Source organism: Littorina saxatilis, linkage group LG17 (genome assembly GCF_037325665.1).
Source record: "Littorina saxatilis isolate snail1 linkage group LG17, US_GU_Lsax_2.0, whole genome shotgun sequence".
Taxonomy (NCBI): Eukaryota; Metazoa; Mollusca; class Gastropoda; order Littorinimorpha; family Littorinidae; genus Littorina; species Littorina saxatilis.
This window is the reverse complement of record NC_090261.1, coordinates 46,603,509-46,622,840: the sequence shown is the minus strand read 5'-3', so window position 1 is coordinate 46,622,840 and position 19,332 is coordinate 46,603,509. Positions and strand designations below refer to the sequence as shown.

The window sequence follows — 19,332 nt, the reverse complement described above, 5'->3', positions numbered from 1 at the left end:
GACAACAATATTGCTGTCAATGATAGGTTGGTCAGCCATGCTGGTGTAAACCAATCCTTTAGAATTAGAGAACGCTCTCTAGTAGGGTACTTATTTTCCTACGGTCAATGACCAGAAACAGAAACTGTGTCAGTCGTACATCGCTCAGATGCTGCTTCTCAGTTTGACCACAGACAAAGAATAATGATGACATGTTACACCATAGTAAGCTCTCAAGGACTGGCCAGCGAAGAACAATAAAATAGGGGTTGTGAAGACGATATCACAGAGATGATCGAGGGAGGGAGGGGGGGGGGGGGGGGGGGGGGGGGGGGGGTTTGCGGCGGCGGCATGGTCAGTAAATTGGATCAAGAAACCCGCAAAATACTTCAGACACAAACTGTTTATCATTTACCTGCAAACCCTAACACATTCTTACAACAACAACAACATAACAATGTGCAATAAATCACGTTGTCAAACAAACAAGATCGAAAAGAGAAAGAAGCAAAACCCACCTCGTCGAGTCAAGAATCTTAGAATGTCGTCTGCTTCAATTCGATCATGTTGGTTCATTTCGGAGTGTTGTTACTTCGTTCTACTGTTCGCTGCTGCTGGTTCATCTTTCTCTGATATTTCTTGCCACTATGCCGAACATTTCCAATGTTAGGGTTGTTCTCCGCAGCTCAAAACTTTGAAAAATGCTGCTGAATCGGTGAAAAAGTCATGGATTTGTTGACACCGGGGGACTGATAAGTTGTCTACTGCGCTTGCGCCAAATGCCTTTGACCTACATATATTTGCATATATTAATTCCGGGGTTTCGGTTGGAACGGATTCTCTCTCTTTGTGCCTATGTCAACGGAAATTCCCCAACGGTGATGACGTCATCTTGAAGAACGGAAATTTCCACACAGTTTGAACAGCGAAGGGTCATGTCATGTGCGCACATTTACCAGCACGGAGTATCCAAAGTAGACCATTTTTTCGATTTTTTTGATAAAACACAGACAAAAACAACAAAACATCGGTTTGAAAATGGTTTTATTTACATGAATACATGTCTAAAATGACAAAAGCAGATTATTGAATGCATTCCAGGATGTTCAAAGGTGTGAAAAATGCAACAACCCCAAAAAGGTATATGAGACCAAAAATAACTCATTTTGCCTGCCCGGTCTCGCCTTAATAAAGGGTCATGTTGACAGATTATCAAACCCTTAAAGTGTTCAAAGTTTCAAAGCTCTAGCTTCAAAAACACCTGAAATAACGTCGATGTTATGTTATTTTGAATCCAACCCCCTGTGACCCTAAAACTTGACGAGGGTCAATCAAAGTTCAAACTTAGGTGAAGTCGGAAGATTATCAAACCCTAGAAGTGTGCAAGGTTTCAAAGCTGTAGCTTCAAAAACATCCGAGATAACCTCAACGTTAAGTTTGTATGAAACGAACATGACCCCGCTGTGACCCCAAAATTTAACGAGGGTCAACCAAACTAGGGTTACTTTGTAAGATTATCTAACCCTAAAGGTGTGCACAGTTTCAGAGGTCTAGCTTCAAAACCATCCGAGATAACCTCAACGTTAAGTTGTTTGTCCACGGACGGACAGCCATCCGACTGTCTGGACATACGGACGGACACATTATGGTCACGGCTCAGAAATGGCGTCGAACTCCACCCTTACCCCATTCAAACGCCCCACACGCTCAGTTGTGGTTTATTCTACCTTTGAAAGTACTGACACGGGGTGCAGATATGAATAAAGTTACTATTCTGGTAGAAACCGAAAGGTTTCATGACTTTGTTTTCGACCAAGGCGCAATAGTAGAGTGAATTTACGTCGATTTTCGGGCCGGAAGTTGGGACACTTTTTATATTTAGTCAAGTTTTGACTAAATATCTTAACATCGAGGGGGAATCGAAACGAGGGTCGTGGTGTATGTGCGTGTGTGTGTGTGTGTGTGTGTGTGTGTCTGTCTGTCTGTCTGTGTGTGTGTGTGTGTGTGTAGAGCGATTCAGACTAAACTACTGGACCGATCTTTATGAAATTTGACATGAGAGTTCCTGGGTATGAAATCCCCGAACGTTTTTTGCATTTTTTTGATAAATGTCTTTGATGACGTCATATCCGGCTTTTCGTGAAAGTTGAGGCGGCACTGTCACGCCCTCATTTTTCAACCAAATTGGTTGAAATTTTGGTCAAGTAATCTTCGACGAAGCCCGGACTTCGGTATTGCATTTCAGCTTGGTGGCTTAAAAATTAATTAATGACTTCGGTCATTAAAAATCTGAAAATTGTAAAAACAAATAAAAATTTATAAAACGATCCAAATTTACGTTTATCTTATTCTCCATCATTTGCTGATTCCAAAAACATATAAATATGTTATATTCGGATTAAAAACAAGCTCTGAAAATTAAATATATAAAAATTATTATCAAAATTAAATTGTCCAAATCAATTTAAAAACACTTTCATCTTATTCCTTGTCGGTTCCTGATTCCAAAAACATATAGATATGATATGTTTGGATTAAAAACACGCTCAGAAAGTTAAAACAAAGAGAGGTACAGAAAAGCGTGCTATCCTTCTTAGCGCAACTACTACCCCGCTCTTCTTGTCAATTTCACTGCCTTTGCCATGAGCGGTGGACTGACGATGCTACGAGTATACGGTCTTGCTGAAAAATGGCATTGCGTTCAGTTTCATTCTGTGAGTTCGACAGCTACTTGACTAAATATCGTATTTTCGCCTTACGCGACTTGTTTTACTTGGTGTCGAAACGTCGTATTTGCGCGTCCTACACATACTGCTTGGATAAGAACTTGATGAAGATGGAAAGAGAAGGTGTTAGTTATTGTTTACATACTGCACGATAACCAGTACTTCACCCCAACAGTCGGCTGAGATCAAGTTTAGATCCAACGGTGAGTGTGTTACTTTTCGTGTTAGGAGTCACGTAGGCAGTTTTGGCTTTTGCCGCGCTTTTAATAATGATGACAGACGTTGAACTAAGCGATAAACTTGGACAAGAAAGAACAATCTACTACCAAAAAAAAAATTATGCACAAACACAGAAGACAAAGCAATGAAAATAAGTCTCAAGTTCGTTGTTGTGTACTATCGTGTTACCGCAAAAAGTAACAACGTAAATCAAAGTTATTTATCGACATGTTCCTGACTTCCAACGGTGGAAACAACTGTTCTATCGTCTGCTACAAAGTTGCATTCACTGTCTCGAACTCAGAACTCAGTGTGGCATGGAGGACATGGACGATAACGGCCAAGTTAAGAACCACTGGTTTTTCGTTGTCTGTAACACACTCACCTGCAGTTTGAAACACTGTTATTTTCACTAAATAACAACTTACTTCCTTTTTTTTTCATCTGAAAGTTAGAAGTGTTATTGTGATTTGTTTTGATAAAATTTGCATTTTTTTAGGACAAAGATTTTTCTTTATTTTGATTTTTAAAGACATCTGTTTGAGACGATTCAACCAATTTCCCAAGTTATTCAGCTTTCATGTCGTTGCATGTGTTTTTTCTGGCCTTTTCTATAGTCTTTCCATACAGTTCACCTTGTGCTTTGTTTTCATGCCATTTTAATGAAATAAATGACAGGAAAAAGAAATATGTTTTTTTACGTTGTGTGTGTTACTCGCACCACTCGCACATCGTGAGAGGTAACACACTCCAATAGTTTGTACAGTTATCTTGAAAATTATTTAAATCTTGCTGGAACAAAGTAAGGAATGAATCAAGTAAACAGAAAATGATGTCTGCGTTTATTGTTTTGAATTAGAGGTTTGTTTTTTAGGAACAGTGTTCAGTGTGTTACTCACACCACTCGCACATCGTGAGAGGTAACACACTCCAATAGTTTGTACAGTTATCTTGAAAATTATTTAAATCTTGCTGGAACAAAGTAAGGAATGAATCAAGTAAACAGAAAATGATGTCTGTGTTTATTGTTTTGAATTAGAAGTGGTTGTTTTTAGGAACAGTGTTGAGTGTGTTACTCACACCACTCGCACATCGTGAGAGGTAACACACTCCAATAGTTTGTACAGTTATCTTGAAAATTATTTAAATCTTGCTGGAACAAAGTAAGGAATGAATCAAGTAAACAGAAAATGATGTCTGTGTTTATTGTTTTGAATTAGAGGTTTGTTTTTTAGGAACAGTGTTGAGTGTGTTACTCACACCACTCGCACATCGTGAGAGGTAACACACTCCAATACAGTTATCTTGTTCTGATTTGAGTTTTTTTGCAGACAGTCCGTATGAAGTGTGTGGAACTAAGAATAGATTGACTGCTGAAACAGTAATCTTTTCAGTTCTTTGAGAACTTGTTTGATCGTTTTTTTGTTTATTGGTGTTCCTGTAACACACACACTTTCCTAGGGTACCTAGATATGCAGATTATTGCTGTCGGGGAATGTGGCAACAATAGTTTCAATAGTTGTGTAGCAACCATGGACAATTCTTACAATTAATTTCACAATTAACTGAATGCACTGAATAGGAACAACGTTTTGTTCATGTTATGACAGTGTTTTGTAACACACTCATTGGCGAATAAACAGCATTTTTCTTGATAACTTCAAAATCCGCCTTCAACCTAAGATTGTTTTGTTGGGTTTATCAAGTTTTTTTGTACAGTGTATTGTTTTCATTACCAAGTGGATGGATATATGCTTTATACCTTACAAAATAATGTGAAGTAAGACTTTTTTGGTGAAATGTAACACACTCAGTGTTAAAAAAGAGAAAATCTTCTCTGTATTGTGAATTGGAGCATGGTAGAAGTCATAAGACATCATTGTTAGGTTGTTATGGTTTTGCTCTTTCATTTTTCATTCTTTTGCATGCATTTTTCATGTGAATATCTTGACAGTGTCCTAAAGTTTGATTTTTTTGGTGAAATGGAACACACTCATTGGAAACATTTAGGAATGACTTGACAGATAACAGATAATGGGAATAACGGGTCCGGTATCATTGATGCATTTCAACTCTTTACTATTATGTACTTGTTTCTCTTCCCATTACATGTATTTCTAAGGTTTTGTGTGTAAAATAAATAGGAATTTCGCAGTTTTGAATGTCTGTGTTGTGAGACACAGAAAGTTGATTTTTGTTTGAATACATTTTGACATCTTGTTCTGATTTGATTTTTTTTGCAGACTGTCCGTATGAAGTGTGTGGAACTAAGAATAGATTGACTGCTGAAACAGTAATCTTTTCAGTTCTTTGAGTACTTGTTTGATCGTTGTTTTGTTTATTGGTGTTCATGTAACACACACACTTTCCTAGGGTACCTAGATATGCAGATTATTGCTGTCGGGGAATGTGTCAACAATAGTTTCAATAGTTGTGTAGCAACCATGGTGTCATTCTTACAATTAATTTCACAATTAACTGAATGCACTGAATATGAACAACGTTTTGTTCATGTTATGACAGTGTTTTGTAACACACTCATTGGCGAATAAACAGCATTTTTCTTGATAACTTCAAAATCCGCCTTCAACCTGAAGATTTTTTGTTGGGTTTATCAAGTTTTTTTGTACAGTGTATTGTTTTCATTACCAAGTGGATGGATATATGCTTTATACCTTACAAAATAATGTGAAGTAAGACTTTTTTGGTGAAATGTAACACACTCAGTGTCAAAAGTGAGAAAATCTTCTCTATATTGTGAATTGGAGCATGGTAAAAGTCATAAGACATCATTGTTAGGTTGTTATAGTTTTGCTCTTTCATTTTTCATTCTTTTGCATGCATTTTTCATGTGAATATCTTGACACTGACAGTGTCCTAAAGTTTGATTTTTTGTGTGAAATGTAACACACTCATTGGAAACTTTTAGGAATGACTTGACAGATAACTGATAATGGGAATAACTGGTCCGGTATCATTGCTGCATTTCAACTCTTTACTATTATGTACTTGTTTCTCTTCCCATTACATGTATTTCTAAGGTTTTGTGTGTAAAATAAATAGGAATTTCGCAGTTTTGAATGTCTGTGTTGTGAGACACAGAAAGTTGATTTTTGTTTGAATACATTTTGACATCTTGTTCTGATTTGATTTTTTTTGCAGACTGTCCATATGAAGTGTGTGGAACTAAGAATAGATTGACTGCTGAAACAGTAATCTTTTCAGTTCTTTGAGTACTTGTTTGATCGTTGTTTTGTTTATTGGTGTTCAGGTAACACACACATATTCCTAGGGTACCTAGATATGCAGATTATTGCTGTCGGGGAATGCCTTTTTTCACAAATGAAGATCAAGGTAGATACTAAATAATGCAGTTAACTTTTATTGTGTAATAGGTTTACTGTTTACTGTATATTAGAAAACAATGTGTGACACGGTGTTATGTAACACACTCCAGTTAAAATTTAAAATGCAACTCATTCTGCAGTAATTGATGAAAATACATTGTTACTGCCCAGACACAACTAAACACATAAACAGTTTTGCTGGACCCCAAAACGGAAAGTAATCCAAGAGTTTGTATTTGTGACTCAAGTGTCCCACAAATTCGACACCTTTTCTGAGCCATGACCATATATATGAATCCTAATACTCACCAGTTACTCAGGTGAGTCAAAAATCCACTCGTGCAAAAACGCGAGTGTATGTGGGAGTTTCAGTCCATTAACACAGAAGAAGAAGAAGAAGAAGAAGAAGAAGAAGAAGAAGTACCGTACCACGTCGCCTCCCGTGGATACCAGGATGGAGTAGGAACTCATCAGCAAGATGGTAAGGCCGAAGTAAATGGCGTCTCCAGAAGTCCCCTCTAGTAGCTCCTGGCGCACAACAAAATAAAATGATACGTTCAACTGAGTGGATTCAACTGGCGAATTTGATAAAAACAGTAATGTGTGAATGTGTTACCGAGGAATACCACAGGGTCGAAACGTTGAACATTGTGATTTGTATCGTCTTCGTTAACCCATTAGTACAATCTTTTTTGTGTATTTTTTTTCCTGCTAAAGTAGAGAGTACTCAGTAGAGAAAAAGAATGTAACACAAGAAAGAGAATGTTGTGCCTATTCAAGGGACACTGTTCTCAATCAACGGCTTTCCTCCTCTACGGTGGCTTGATCTGTCAGTAAGCATTAATACAGTTTACTAAAGCAACTGACTCGATTTAAAGGTTTAAATAAGTAACTTACATGCTCCAGAGACTCGCTGGTGGAGTAAGCAATGGTAACATCGTAAGGGAGGCCCTCCTTATCAAGCGTGCTTACCAACTCGAGAAACTTTATGTTCCACAGTTTCGCTATCTTCTTTTGATCCACACGCCAGAAAAACCTGAACACAACATCAGCAACAATTAAAGGCTGCCATATACGTAGCGTTCATTAATTAATTCATATTGTTTACATGTGCCAATAATGTTATAAAACTGTACCTAATAACGATTGGCTGTAGCTTTCGAACACAGAACAAATTACTTCAGTATTGCAAAGTGGTTTTGATAGTGTCGAATGTAAACAGAACAGTCTCAAAGTAAAAGTGGATGTTTTCCGGAAATTGCGAAGTTAACAAGAATACAGAAAAGCGCGCTTTCCTGCTTAGCACAATACGCTACCGCGCTAATCTGGCGTGTCAATATCACTACGTTTTGCACGTGGAAGGTGAGCGATTTCCTTCACGCGGGGATTGACGAAGCTGTACTGTCTGTGTTGACGGTCTAAAAATAGCCCAAGTCCTGGAGAACTGTTGCTCAACATAGCAATAAAGAATTAATTATTTCTCGTAATTAGTAAGGACTTCAAACCTAAAACTTTGCAGGAAGCTTAATTCATATATCCCCGCAACGATGGGAAAAGCCCTGGAAGTAATTAAACTAATTAAATAGGACTATATGTCAGCCTTTAATTGACTTGTTGACATTGATTATACACATGTACCTTTACGGTACTTGTTAAAGCTACCATGTCTTGCCCGCATACACGTTCACAGTCACAGACCTGCCCAGGCTTTCATGGTGAAAAGGTGCGTCTTTGCACTAGGACACGTACCGAAAATCAAGAGCATGAACAGATCCGTAACAAGGCTGGTTACACGGGGAGGAAGGTGTCGTTTATCATGACTCATTATATATAATATATATTATCTTATACGGTAGTACTTGGTCTCAGCAGACTTTAATTGTGTGTGTGTGTGTGTGTGTGTGTCTGTCTCGACTTAACAGCTTATTGCTGGGAAACTACTGGGCGCAGAGTGATAATTGTGGTCCCCAAAAAGTGAGAATAAGCGACAAGGAAGTTGAACTTGTGGAAACCTTCAAATATCTTGGGGTTTCAATTGACAATAAGCTGACTTTTAGTGATCATGTTCATGCTGTTTATAAGAAAGCTCAGCAGCGACTTTGTCTTCTCAGGAAGCTTAAATATTTTAATGTCAATCAAAGTGTTATGGAACTTGTGTATCGCAGTTTGATTGAAAGCATACTGACTTTTAACATTGTGACATGGTATGGTACCACAAATGTTAAAAACAAAGCTAAACTCCACCGCATTGTTGCGACGGCTAGCAAGCTTGTTGGGCAACCCCAACGACAGCTGACCAGTCTCTACGAAGCTGCCATTAAGCGGAAAGCTCTCAAAATTGTCCGTGATCCGATCCATCCTCTCAACCCCTGTTTCGAAATTCTCCCTTCAGGTAAACGTTATAAGGTCCCTTTGGCACGCAAAAACCAGTTTAAAAAGTCATTCCTGCCTTCTGCAGTCACCATTTTAAATTCTTCTCGCATCACGTAGAGGCTGGTCGGCTGGGGAAAAACAAACAAAAACAATGTGTATGTTCTGCGCGAACTTAGAATCCGGTTTCATTCTAGAATGGACCGGGTCCAGGTTGGAATTCTAACCCTGCGCAAGGACAGGGGTGCCATTCTAGAATGAAACCCTTGAATAAAGGGGGCCGTAATGTTTGTCGGTAAGACAGAGTTGTCTTCCCTTGAATTATCTCCACCTGCACCTTCCCTTTGATAAAATGGGGCTGATTTGTCTACCCCTGAAAAAAATCCTTTGGCGATCTTGCGATGTCATGTCATGTCAAGAAAGTTGATACTCCTGAGGCGGTACGCAATAAACAAAGGCAGACCATAGCAAGGGGGACTACCAGGGCGGTATTGTTTGCAGGGCAGTTGTTTCAAGTTGTGATGAGAGCCGGTTGCGGCCGCTTGCAATGTCAGCGCTGTCTCCCTCTCGGAAATGTCCGGTTTTTTGACAATTTTTTTGACAGACAGACAGACAGACAGACAGACAGACGGCAGTCAGACCGACTAACCGACAGACAGACCAACAGAAGGACAGAGTGAGTTATAGAGCTGTTGTCACAGGTTTAAAAAAAAGTTGACATTATATCTTCACAATTCAGAAGACCAACTTCATGTATATGAATAAGATTAAAAGTTACAAGCGAGATCGGCAAAACACTGTCAGTCCGGAAATTTCCGTTCGAAGCAATCAGTGCTGAGTGTCTCTCAAAATCGTAATCACTTTCAGAACATCACAATCCCAATTCACGATGTCTTTGAGTAAAGTGTAAAAAACCCGAAAAAAAAACACACAAAAAACAAAAACAGCTTTGGCTGTGTGATAGTCTAACTGAAATGACTATTCCAACTTGGACCCAAATTCCAACCTTGCGCACGGCCGATTCTAGAATGGACCAGCAACAAGGGTTTCATTCTAGAATGGCACCCCTGTACTTGCGCAGGGTTAGAATTCCAACCTGGACCCGGTCCATTCTAGAATGAAACCGGATTCTAAGTTCGCGCAGAACATGTACATGTGAAGGTGTGTGTGAAATATTTGTAATGTGATTACTCTGCTGTGAAACCCAACTCCTGTGATATGAGAGGGTAAATTCACATAGTGCAATATCATATTTGATTGTATCCCTTTTATGTTTTATGTTTTATGTGTGTCGTCCTATACAATTGTTGTTATAATCGTTTACAGGCAGGCAGGGTGTGCCGAAGAAAAATTTCCATTTTTATGTAATATTTTAATGGACAATAAAGTGCTGTTATTGTTATTGTATTATTGTTCGTTCAAAAGTTGATACACTAACTTGATAATAGGTCCGATTGATCGTATTAAAACTTCATAATGTTACCTGGGACCTAAATGCGAAATAAACCACAAAAACGACTTGGCGGTGGGAGGAATTCACACCAGCCAGGGAGTCTTTTTGAACAGCCGAACGCGTCACACAGTACTGCCAGCCAGCGTGTGGCCACCAGGCTTTGCGCATTGGAGACGGCCTGTAAATTAGCCTGTGGGTATAGGGAAGCTGGGTGTTGACAACTAATGATAACAGACTTGGAGGAAGGAGTCGCTGTAGCACATAGCAGACATTCTTTCAAAACTGCGGCTTTAAACGTGCCGAGTACGCTAGTACTTGGGCTCAGCAGACTTTAATTGTGTGTCTGTCTCGACTTAACAGCTTATTGCTGGGAAACTACTGGGCGCAGTTCGTTCAAAAGTTGATACACTAACTTGATAATAGGTCCGATTAATCGTATTAAGACTTCATAATGTTACCTGGGACCATTTGCATCAAATGATGCGCGTTCTGTGTGGCAAAGCTTGCCGCAAACTATAACTCAGTACAAGTCGAAGGCTAGTTCTGTGAGTGATGACCCTGACCTACCAAACAAACTGAACGAGTTCTATGCGCGGTTTGATAGGCGACACCATGGCCCATCCTCTGGAGGCCAGACTGCTGACGTCCCTGGCTGCTCGCCTCCGACCCCTTCATCTACGATGACAGACGTCGCTGACGGCCGCTCTCCATCACCGGCTGGCTGGGGTCCTCCACCTCCACCCCCTGCGATGACAGACGTCGCTGGCTGTCTTCCTCGCTCGTTGGCGGGGGGCAGCTGGCCTTCCTCTACGATGACAGACGTCGCTGGCTGCCGCCCTCCTTCACTGACGGGCTGGGGTCTACCACCTTCTGCGTCGACAGACGTCGCTGACGGCCGCTCTTTATTATCACCGGCTGGCTGGGGTCTACCACCTTCACCCCCTGCGATGACTGACGTCTACGGCCCCCCTTCACCCTCAGATGGCTGTACGTCTCCACCTTCACTAACGTCCCTCCCTCTGGGCCCACTTCCTATCCAAGTGAGCGAGGTTCGTAAACTGTTTTTGGCTCAGAACCCCAGGAAGGCTGCAGGCCCAGATGGGATCACTCCTCAGACTCTGAAGACGTGTGCAGACCAACTTGCTCCAGTCTTCACGGACATTTTCAACAAGTCGCTAGAACAGTGCCATGTTCCTAAATGCTTCAAGCGCTCCATTGTGGTGCCTGTACCGAAGAAGGCTAACGTTTCTGGTCTCAACGACTACCGCCCTGTGGCATTGACTTCAGTCGTGATGAAGTGTTTGGAGCGTTTAGTGCTCCAGCGCTTGAAGGTAGCCACTGATGCTAGTCTTGACGCTCACCAGTTTGCATATCGGGCCAACCGTTCCGTGGACGATGCAGTAGCCTTAGGTCTACATCATATTGTTGAGCACCTGGAGAAGCCTGGTAGTTATGCTAGAGTTCTTTTCATTGACTATAGCTCTGCCTTTAACACCATTGTTCCACATAAACTGTTCTCCAAGCTCACTGGCATGTGCGTCGAGGAATCTCTTTGTAAGTGGGTTCTAGATTTTTTGTTGGATAGGCCTCAGGTTGTAAGAGTAGGCAGCAGTACTTCTAGCTCAATCACCTTGAACATTGGTGCCCCACAGGGGTGTGTTCTCTCCCGAGGGGTTCCGATAGCTCTTAGAGTTTCATAGTTCTCACCATGTCTGTATAGTGTATGTATTAGTTACTGTGATACCAAATTGTCTTACCCATGTATGTATGATGCTATGCGCCAGTGATGTATGAATGCTATTTATTTTTGTTTTTATCACACAGCAAGCTGCTTTCCTCGTGTATTTTGTATGTTCATTCATGTATTGTACACTTGGCAATAAATTATCTATCTATCTATCTATTGTAACCGGATGAGATTCTGTCTGTCTGTCTGTCTGTCTGTCTGTCTGTCTCTCTCTCTCCGTTTCTTTGTCTCTAATTCTTGGAGTGGACACTTGTTTTATGGTCGTCTGTCTGTCTGTCTGTCTCTCTCTCTCTCTCTATCTCTCTCTCTCCGTTTCTTTGTCTCTAATTCTTGGAGTGGACACTGTTGTTTTATGGTCAGTCTAAGCGTAGTGCCATTCCTTGCAAGAGACTTTCATGGTTTCGCACCCTTTTTCTCACGTACGGTCCTTATCGCTGTCAACGCTAGTTATGTTTCTCGCACGTGAGACATCGCAGGTGCCTTTTTACTGTTTCGCAAAGTGTGTGTGTGTGTGTGTGTGTGTGTGTGTGTGTGTGTAAGAAAGAGAGAGAGAGAGAGAACTTTTATTTTATTACATAAGGAGAGAGAGGGAGTGAGGTAGAGAGAGTGTGTGTGTGTGTGAATGTGTGTGTGTGTGAGTTTGTGTGTGTATGAGTGTGTATATGTGTTTCTTTGTAAAGGTGTGTGTGTCCGTCTGTCTATGTACGTATTTGTTTGTTTGTTTGCTTAACGCCCAGCCGACCACGAAGGACCATATCAGGGCGGTGCTGCTTTGACATAATTATAACGTGCGCCACACACACACCGCGCGAGAGAAAAAGACTACAGGGGGAGCGAGCCAGTCTGAAGAGTACTCGGGTCCAGCGCGAGCGTTTTTTATAGTGCCAGAAATTAATTGCCGGTATGAGAACAGCACAAGTGGGTCTTCCTAAGGTGCCGTTGCAGGCAAGATATCCAAAAGAATTGTCTTAACCTTTGCCCGTCCGGGTCATCGACTATGCTTCTCATTTCCGTCTTTGAGAAACATGGGTCCGCACGGCCCCACTATGTTTGTAGTCTAAATATGATTTTTGTTGTTGTAATTACTTCTCGCTGACATTTTAGGACATAAGAGCTTTTTAGGTGCCTGCGGCATTCAAAATTCCAACTAGTTTTAAGAGATATTTGCAATTAAACACCCTTCTGGGTCCACAAGGACCCACGACCACCGGCGAAGGTTAATTGTTGGCTATTCAGAATCACACGACTTTCCTTCAATTCACCACTTCCATTGAGGGATGAATATAGTGCCGAATTCACTAAACTACCGATTGCAATACAAAATATGATTTAGCAAAGTAGGCAGCGTGTGTCTATTGCTAAGATTGGGTATACAGCAAATTAGGGCTGCCGGTTCAGCAGTTTGCATGATTTGTGAAAGATTAATAATTATCCAAAAGGTCCGTTAGTAAGAAGCGATGCACATGATTGCAGCAGGCCTGTAAGTGTAAGGCCAAACAAAAATATACGTTGGTTTAGGGACTGGGTGGCCGAGTGGTAACGCACTTGCGCTCGGAATCGAGAGGTTGCGTGTTCGACCCTGGGTCAGGCCGCTATTTTCTCCCCCCCTTTCCTAACCTAGGTGGTGGGTTCAAGTGCTAGTCTTTCGGATGAGACGAAAAACCGAGGTCTCTTCGTGTACACTATATTGGGGTGTGCACGTTAAAGATCCCACGATTGACAAAAGGGTCTTTCCTGGCAAAATTGTATAGGCATAGATAAAAATGTCCATCAAATACCCGTGTGACTTGGAATAAAGGCCGTGAAAGGTGAATGCTCGCCTAACAGGCTTGAGGTTTGCTGGTCGATGTGAATGCGTTATATATTGTGTGTAAAAAATGTTTGTTTGTCTGTCTGTCTGTAAAACATTCCATTTCACACGGCATGTAGAGAGCACAGTTAATTGTGGTTCGCGCTATATAAGCTCACCATAATAAAAAAATTTAAAAAATTGGGTAACCCGACCGACCCTATTTTTTTCCCGCCGACCCTAAAACTGTTTTAATTTCTCCACACACAAAAATCAACTTTTGGCACATTTTGCGAACCATACCGAGACTAAGGGAAATAACCTTCTTTTAACTCGACTAAATCTTTAATAAAACAAGAGGCGAAGCCTTCAAGGCTCACGTAAGAAATCGACAAACAGTAACACAAACTCAATCACTCCGTCACACATACACACACACACAGTAAGCATAGGTGACACGGTGCAAGAGTGCGAGACACTAGATCTAGATCTGTCTGTCTATAGCCTACTTACGGGGACACGATGGCCAGATCGACACTGCGCTTTCGACAGCGCTTCCTCGCGCACACTGGAAACACGCTGTGCAGATTAACCTGTAGGAAATCTCCTTTGGTATCTTCTTTATCAATTTTTCTGGAGCTACGAAACCGAACAATGTGAAATCATGAGTCGTCTTCTCCGAATCGGCGAACTGCAGCTCGGTGATAACCGTCTGTATCTATACCACAATCCTTCACGCGATCTGACCTAACCTTGACCCCTAACCTGGTCTACATACCTGACACGACACAAACCAGTCAGCTGTTTTTACCCCCCCCCCCCCCCCCCCCAAAAAAAAAAAAACCCCACTACCCGTTTTCGTTGGATACACACTTTAACTACATACGTGCCAACGAAATGTTGATCATTGCTTCAATACTTTGAAGCTGTTGCTTGAATAATAACCAGGTAAAATTAGTATTTCGGTGTTCAGTCAAATGTTTAAGTTTCTACCACATACATACATACATACATACGCACGCACGCACGCACAGACAGACAAAAGTTAGCATCGCATAGGCTACACTTACGTGAGCCCAAAAAAAAAAGCCGACCTACCGACCCTATCTTTTTGGGTTACGTTAACCTAAACCAACAGTATAAGATGTTTGGTGGCTTGTGGACAGACCAGCTTTTTTGTTGGTCCAAGGGGACCATAACGTCTTAGATTTCATATCTATCGGCCAAGGCCGAAGGCCGCGGTTGTTGAATATGAAAACCGAAGACTATATGATCCCCGAGGACCAACAAAAAAAGCTGGTCTGACAACAAGCCACCAAACATCGTTTTTGTCATCATTTTGGATGAGCAATGGTTCGCACAGTAACACATGGGGATCCCTATTCTGAACGTAATTTTTAGAATGCCATTCCCAGGGCCTCAACGCGTCAGAAGTTCGAGATAACACGTCATACTTATCTGTGACGTCAAACGTAACACGTTCGTAGATTTTGCTCCAGACTGAAAATGCACAGAGCTTCAATCTTAAAGCTAGGATTCCATTCTTACGGCTGCGGTGCGGCTCCGGCGACGGCAGCGGCGACAGCAATTTGAAAAACATTGATGAAAGAAGGGATGACCCCATTCACACGGGTGCGGTACGGCGACGGCGACGGCGACGGCGACGGCGACGGCCCGGCGTGCGTGCGTAGTTTTCAAGAAAGCTCAATGTAGCTTTCTGGACTGCCGTCGCCGGACGCCGTCTGGTATTTTGTGGGCGTGTCTCTTTTCCCGCGTTTTTCTCAGAGCCTTTCCGAGCACAAAGAGACGAAAATACTGCTGAAACCTTTCGCCATCGAGTTGCAGTTCTTGAACAAGATGGTGATAGGTTCTATACTGCCGTCTTTTCTCCAAAATGGCATGCACCCACCAGCGATGTCGTCTCTTTTGGCGTTTTTTCATTTGGCGGTACGCTAATAATATTAACATAAATTGTTCTTCATTATGAATGACAGTTTGCATGAGACTGACGAGACCAATGTGGAGCCATGGCGGCATTGGCGGGAAGAGAACATATCCGGACGACGTCGCCGTTATATACGGTTCACGACGATGCGTTTTTCTCGCCAGAGCCGGATGCCGTTGCCGTCGCCGGAGCCGGAGCCGCACCGCAGCCGTAAGAATGGAATCCTAGCTTTATTCAGTAAGTTTTGAGCATATTCTTTATCTTTCAAGCGTGTTATGACTTTTCGTTGTGGATTTTGCGATTCACAGAGATAAGTTGCAAATTGACCATGAGTTGCAGCAGTAATCATCAACCTTGATTCTTTAAGAGTGAATGCTTAAAATCGTTGTCCTCGGAAACACGAATCCAAAGCCGCGACGGTTCCACACATAAAACAATCAGCCTCATTGGCTTTTACTTTGACAATCCACGTTTCACCTGAAAGTTCAAACCCATTCACCACCTCGATTTGTTGCATGGGGAACATGGGATTTATTTCCCAGCTGGTTATAAATGAAAACTCGTGAAAATGATGACAAATATTCTTGTTTGGCCTAATGCCGAACGTAACATAAATCAGTCTTTAGCGAAAGACAATGTAGTCTTTCCTATGGCATTCCGTTTGTCAAATAATTATTTGGATACTTTTTCATGTTTTTTTCACCAGTTTTAGCTAAATAATCATTATTTAGAAGCTCATGTGCTAAATAAGTAATTGTTTATAAACAATGTAAAACAATTCTAAATAATTTGTTGTTTACGTAAACAATTCATTATTTACCTAAACAATTCATTGTTTACGTAAATAATTCATTGTTTACGTAAATAATGATTTATTTACGTAAACAATATATTATTTAGACTTATATTACATTGTTTATAAAGAATCAGCAATGTTGCTAAATAAATCATTATTTACGTAAACAATGAATTATTTACGTAAACAATGAATTGTTTAGCCAACACATTTTCCATTATTTAGGGGTTTCTAGGATTCGCTTCTGAACTAAGTTTTATGTCTTTCAGTGATTACTATAATTGAATACAAGGTCTCTCCACACACTCTTATCTTAAAATAGCTGTTGTTTGGATATTATTTTATTTATTTTACAAGCCGAGTACGAAAATAACTGATATCATACACAGTCAACGGTCAAGGTCAATTAAGGTGTTTCCCTGCCGGGAGTGTTTAGTGTTTGCATTTTCTTGCTGGAAGTTGTTGAAACACAGTTTTTTTCCCCTTATGTTCTCTGTTCTGTTTATGTCCCAACAACATGCCTGTCTTTCCATTTCTCTTCCTTTCATAGTTTCATTTCAAAGAGAAAAGTAAAAACAGCTGTGAACCGTTGAAAAACGGGAAACAATGCCTCCGACGCGTTCCGAGAAGAATCTGGAGTGACTTCCCTTGCCTCATGCACAGGCCTCATGCAAAACATTGCGATCGGGCGAGAAGCGAAAATATTCTGAGCGATTGTTACCAGAGGAGAGGCGGCGATACCACCAGAAGATTTGGGAGATTGACGGGAATGATCCGTATGACATTCTCAACCAGGTGCTGGTCAGCAAATCCGGACGATCTGCCAGAGCTGAGTTACATCAACATCGTAAATTATTTTGTGCTTGGCAAGAGTGCATACACTGATACAGATACACATGTATGTGAGCAGCTGAAAAGCTTACAACAGTTTTGATTCCTACCGACTTTTTGTCTCTGGCTGGGTGAGGGATGTCAAGTGCTACAGCCCAGAACTCTGTCATTTCTCAGTGCAAAGGTAAGAATGTGCTTTCAGTTTATAATGAATGAACGTGAGTGTTCTCTGTCTTGTGTTGCTGATATCACAAGTTGCAGTTCAGGATATTGTGTTGAGGCTTTGTCTTTGATATATTCTTCGCTTCAGTTTGTATTCTGGACTACGACAAAAGCTGTAGATAGTCTTGAATATATTTATATTTTGAAATAGCTTGCAAAATATTATATAAATTTGTAATGAGCTTCATGTTCATATTCAGTTAAAAATCTGTTGTTTACTTTTCATTGTTAAGGTTATTGTAAAGCACATTATGTGCGTCTTAGAGTTATATTCATTCGATTGACCTAGCTGAATGCTGATTTGTGCGACCTTCAATTTATTTTTCAGATTCTTCATTCACAACGCCTTAATGAACCAGCACTTTCTCCTTGGATCATCGCCACTTCTGATGGCAACATACTGGCAGCACACTGTACCTGCATGGCCGGAGTTGGAGAAACCGGCATGGCCGGAGTTGGAGAAACCTGCACACACGTCCCTTCACCTTCAAGGAGTCAGCTGTTGAGTGTGCTGTGGCAGACCGCCATTTCTGTTTGGAATCTAACAGTGAGGGGATGCTTTGTCTGCGCAAAGACCACCCATACTTTAGTCAAGTACAGTGCCAGATTGTTATGACCAGTTCCTCCTACTGCGATTTCATGGTGTGGACTACTGTGGATAAAGTTATTGTCCGAGTATTGCCTGACTGTGATTTTTGGGCAATGTGTGTGGAGAAAGCTTTGAAAGTGTTCAGACTCGCAGTTCTTCCAGAGCTAGTTGGAAACTGGCTGGACAGAGAAGCTGAGCCTCTACAAGCAGTGGATGTGAACCAGGAGCAGCTGCAAACACCAGCCGTGAAACGCAGCAAGAAACAGTGACAATGCCAGACTCGCTTGCTCATGTGTGTGGGAAAACAAACATCATGTATGACTGTACACATAGAAAGTGGCAGTAGTAAAGTTGTAGAGAGGGAGAGAATACATCGAACGCAGAAGAAGAGAGGGAGAGAAAAGAGAGCATGTAATGTTTTAAATCACAGTTCACACTCACAGAGAAGTCATCAATTGTTCCATTCTTGTTTCATTTTATTCTTAAACTTAAAGTAAAATCATGCACAGATGTAGACATACATTTTGTTTAGGATCACCGACTACAATACAAAATCAAGTGCTACAAGTATAAATTATGATGCATACAGGACCTTATTTTGTGATTGTTTTACATCCACTGCTGTGAATAACAAAGAATCATGAGCAGTTTGATTATCAACTTATTCAGCCAGGTATATTGTTCATTCTCCTTGTTCAATGTTTCCAGTGACACGGATTGGCTGCTTGATTTAGGGAACAAATACAGGGGCGGATCAGTTCATTTTATGGGGGGGGTTTCCAAAAGTATATTGTGAAGATATGGGTGTGAAGGCGCGAAGCGCCGAGCCGACGGCGCGAAGCGCCTAGCTTGCTAGGGGGGTCCGGGGGCATGCCCCCCCGGAAAATTTTGAAAAAAAGGATGCAAAATGGTGCAAGCTGGTGCATTCTGAGGATGATCATTACCAGTTCCAGGCAGCAGATTTTGTCACTGATTAATACCCACAAAATTGAAACTCAACCCAAAAAAACACACAAAAATATTTTTATTTTTTGGCTGGGGGGGGGTTTCCGGAAACCCCCGAAACCCCCCCCTCGTCCGCCCCTGAAATAAGAGTGTGTGGTCCAGCGTAGTTCTGCATCAGTACAGTCAAGTAATACAGTGTTTAAATTGGCAGTGGAACTGAAAGTTAGTTTCTATTATCAACTACACGTAGTTCTGTTTTGATGACAACAAAATTGAACACATTTATTTCTGCAAAAAAGCGCACAGGTCTATTGATCATAATGAATAGTTAATGACTCACATACCCACAGTATGTTATTTCAATTTTGAACATT

At 41.2% G+C, this 19,332-nt stretch overlaps 1 protein-coding gene across 1 annotated transcript in view; it reads right to left on the bottom strand.

Moving 5' to 3' along the window:
* Positions 1-19,332, bottom strand: part of LOC138953485 (patched domain-containing protein 3-like) — an 83,568-nt gene that overhangs the window by 35,779 nt on the left and 28,457 nt on the right. Inside the window, exons 5-6 of the mRNA XM_070325328.1 lie at positions 7,169-7,307; positions 6,701-6,799 (exon numbers count right to left, since the gene is read on the bottom strand). Coding sequence (XP_070181429.1) covers positions 6,701-6,799; positions 7,169-7,307 — 238 coding nt within the window. The remainder of the gene's footprint in view (positions 1-6,700; positions 6,800-7,168; positions 7,308-19,332) is intronic.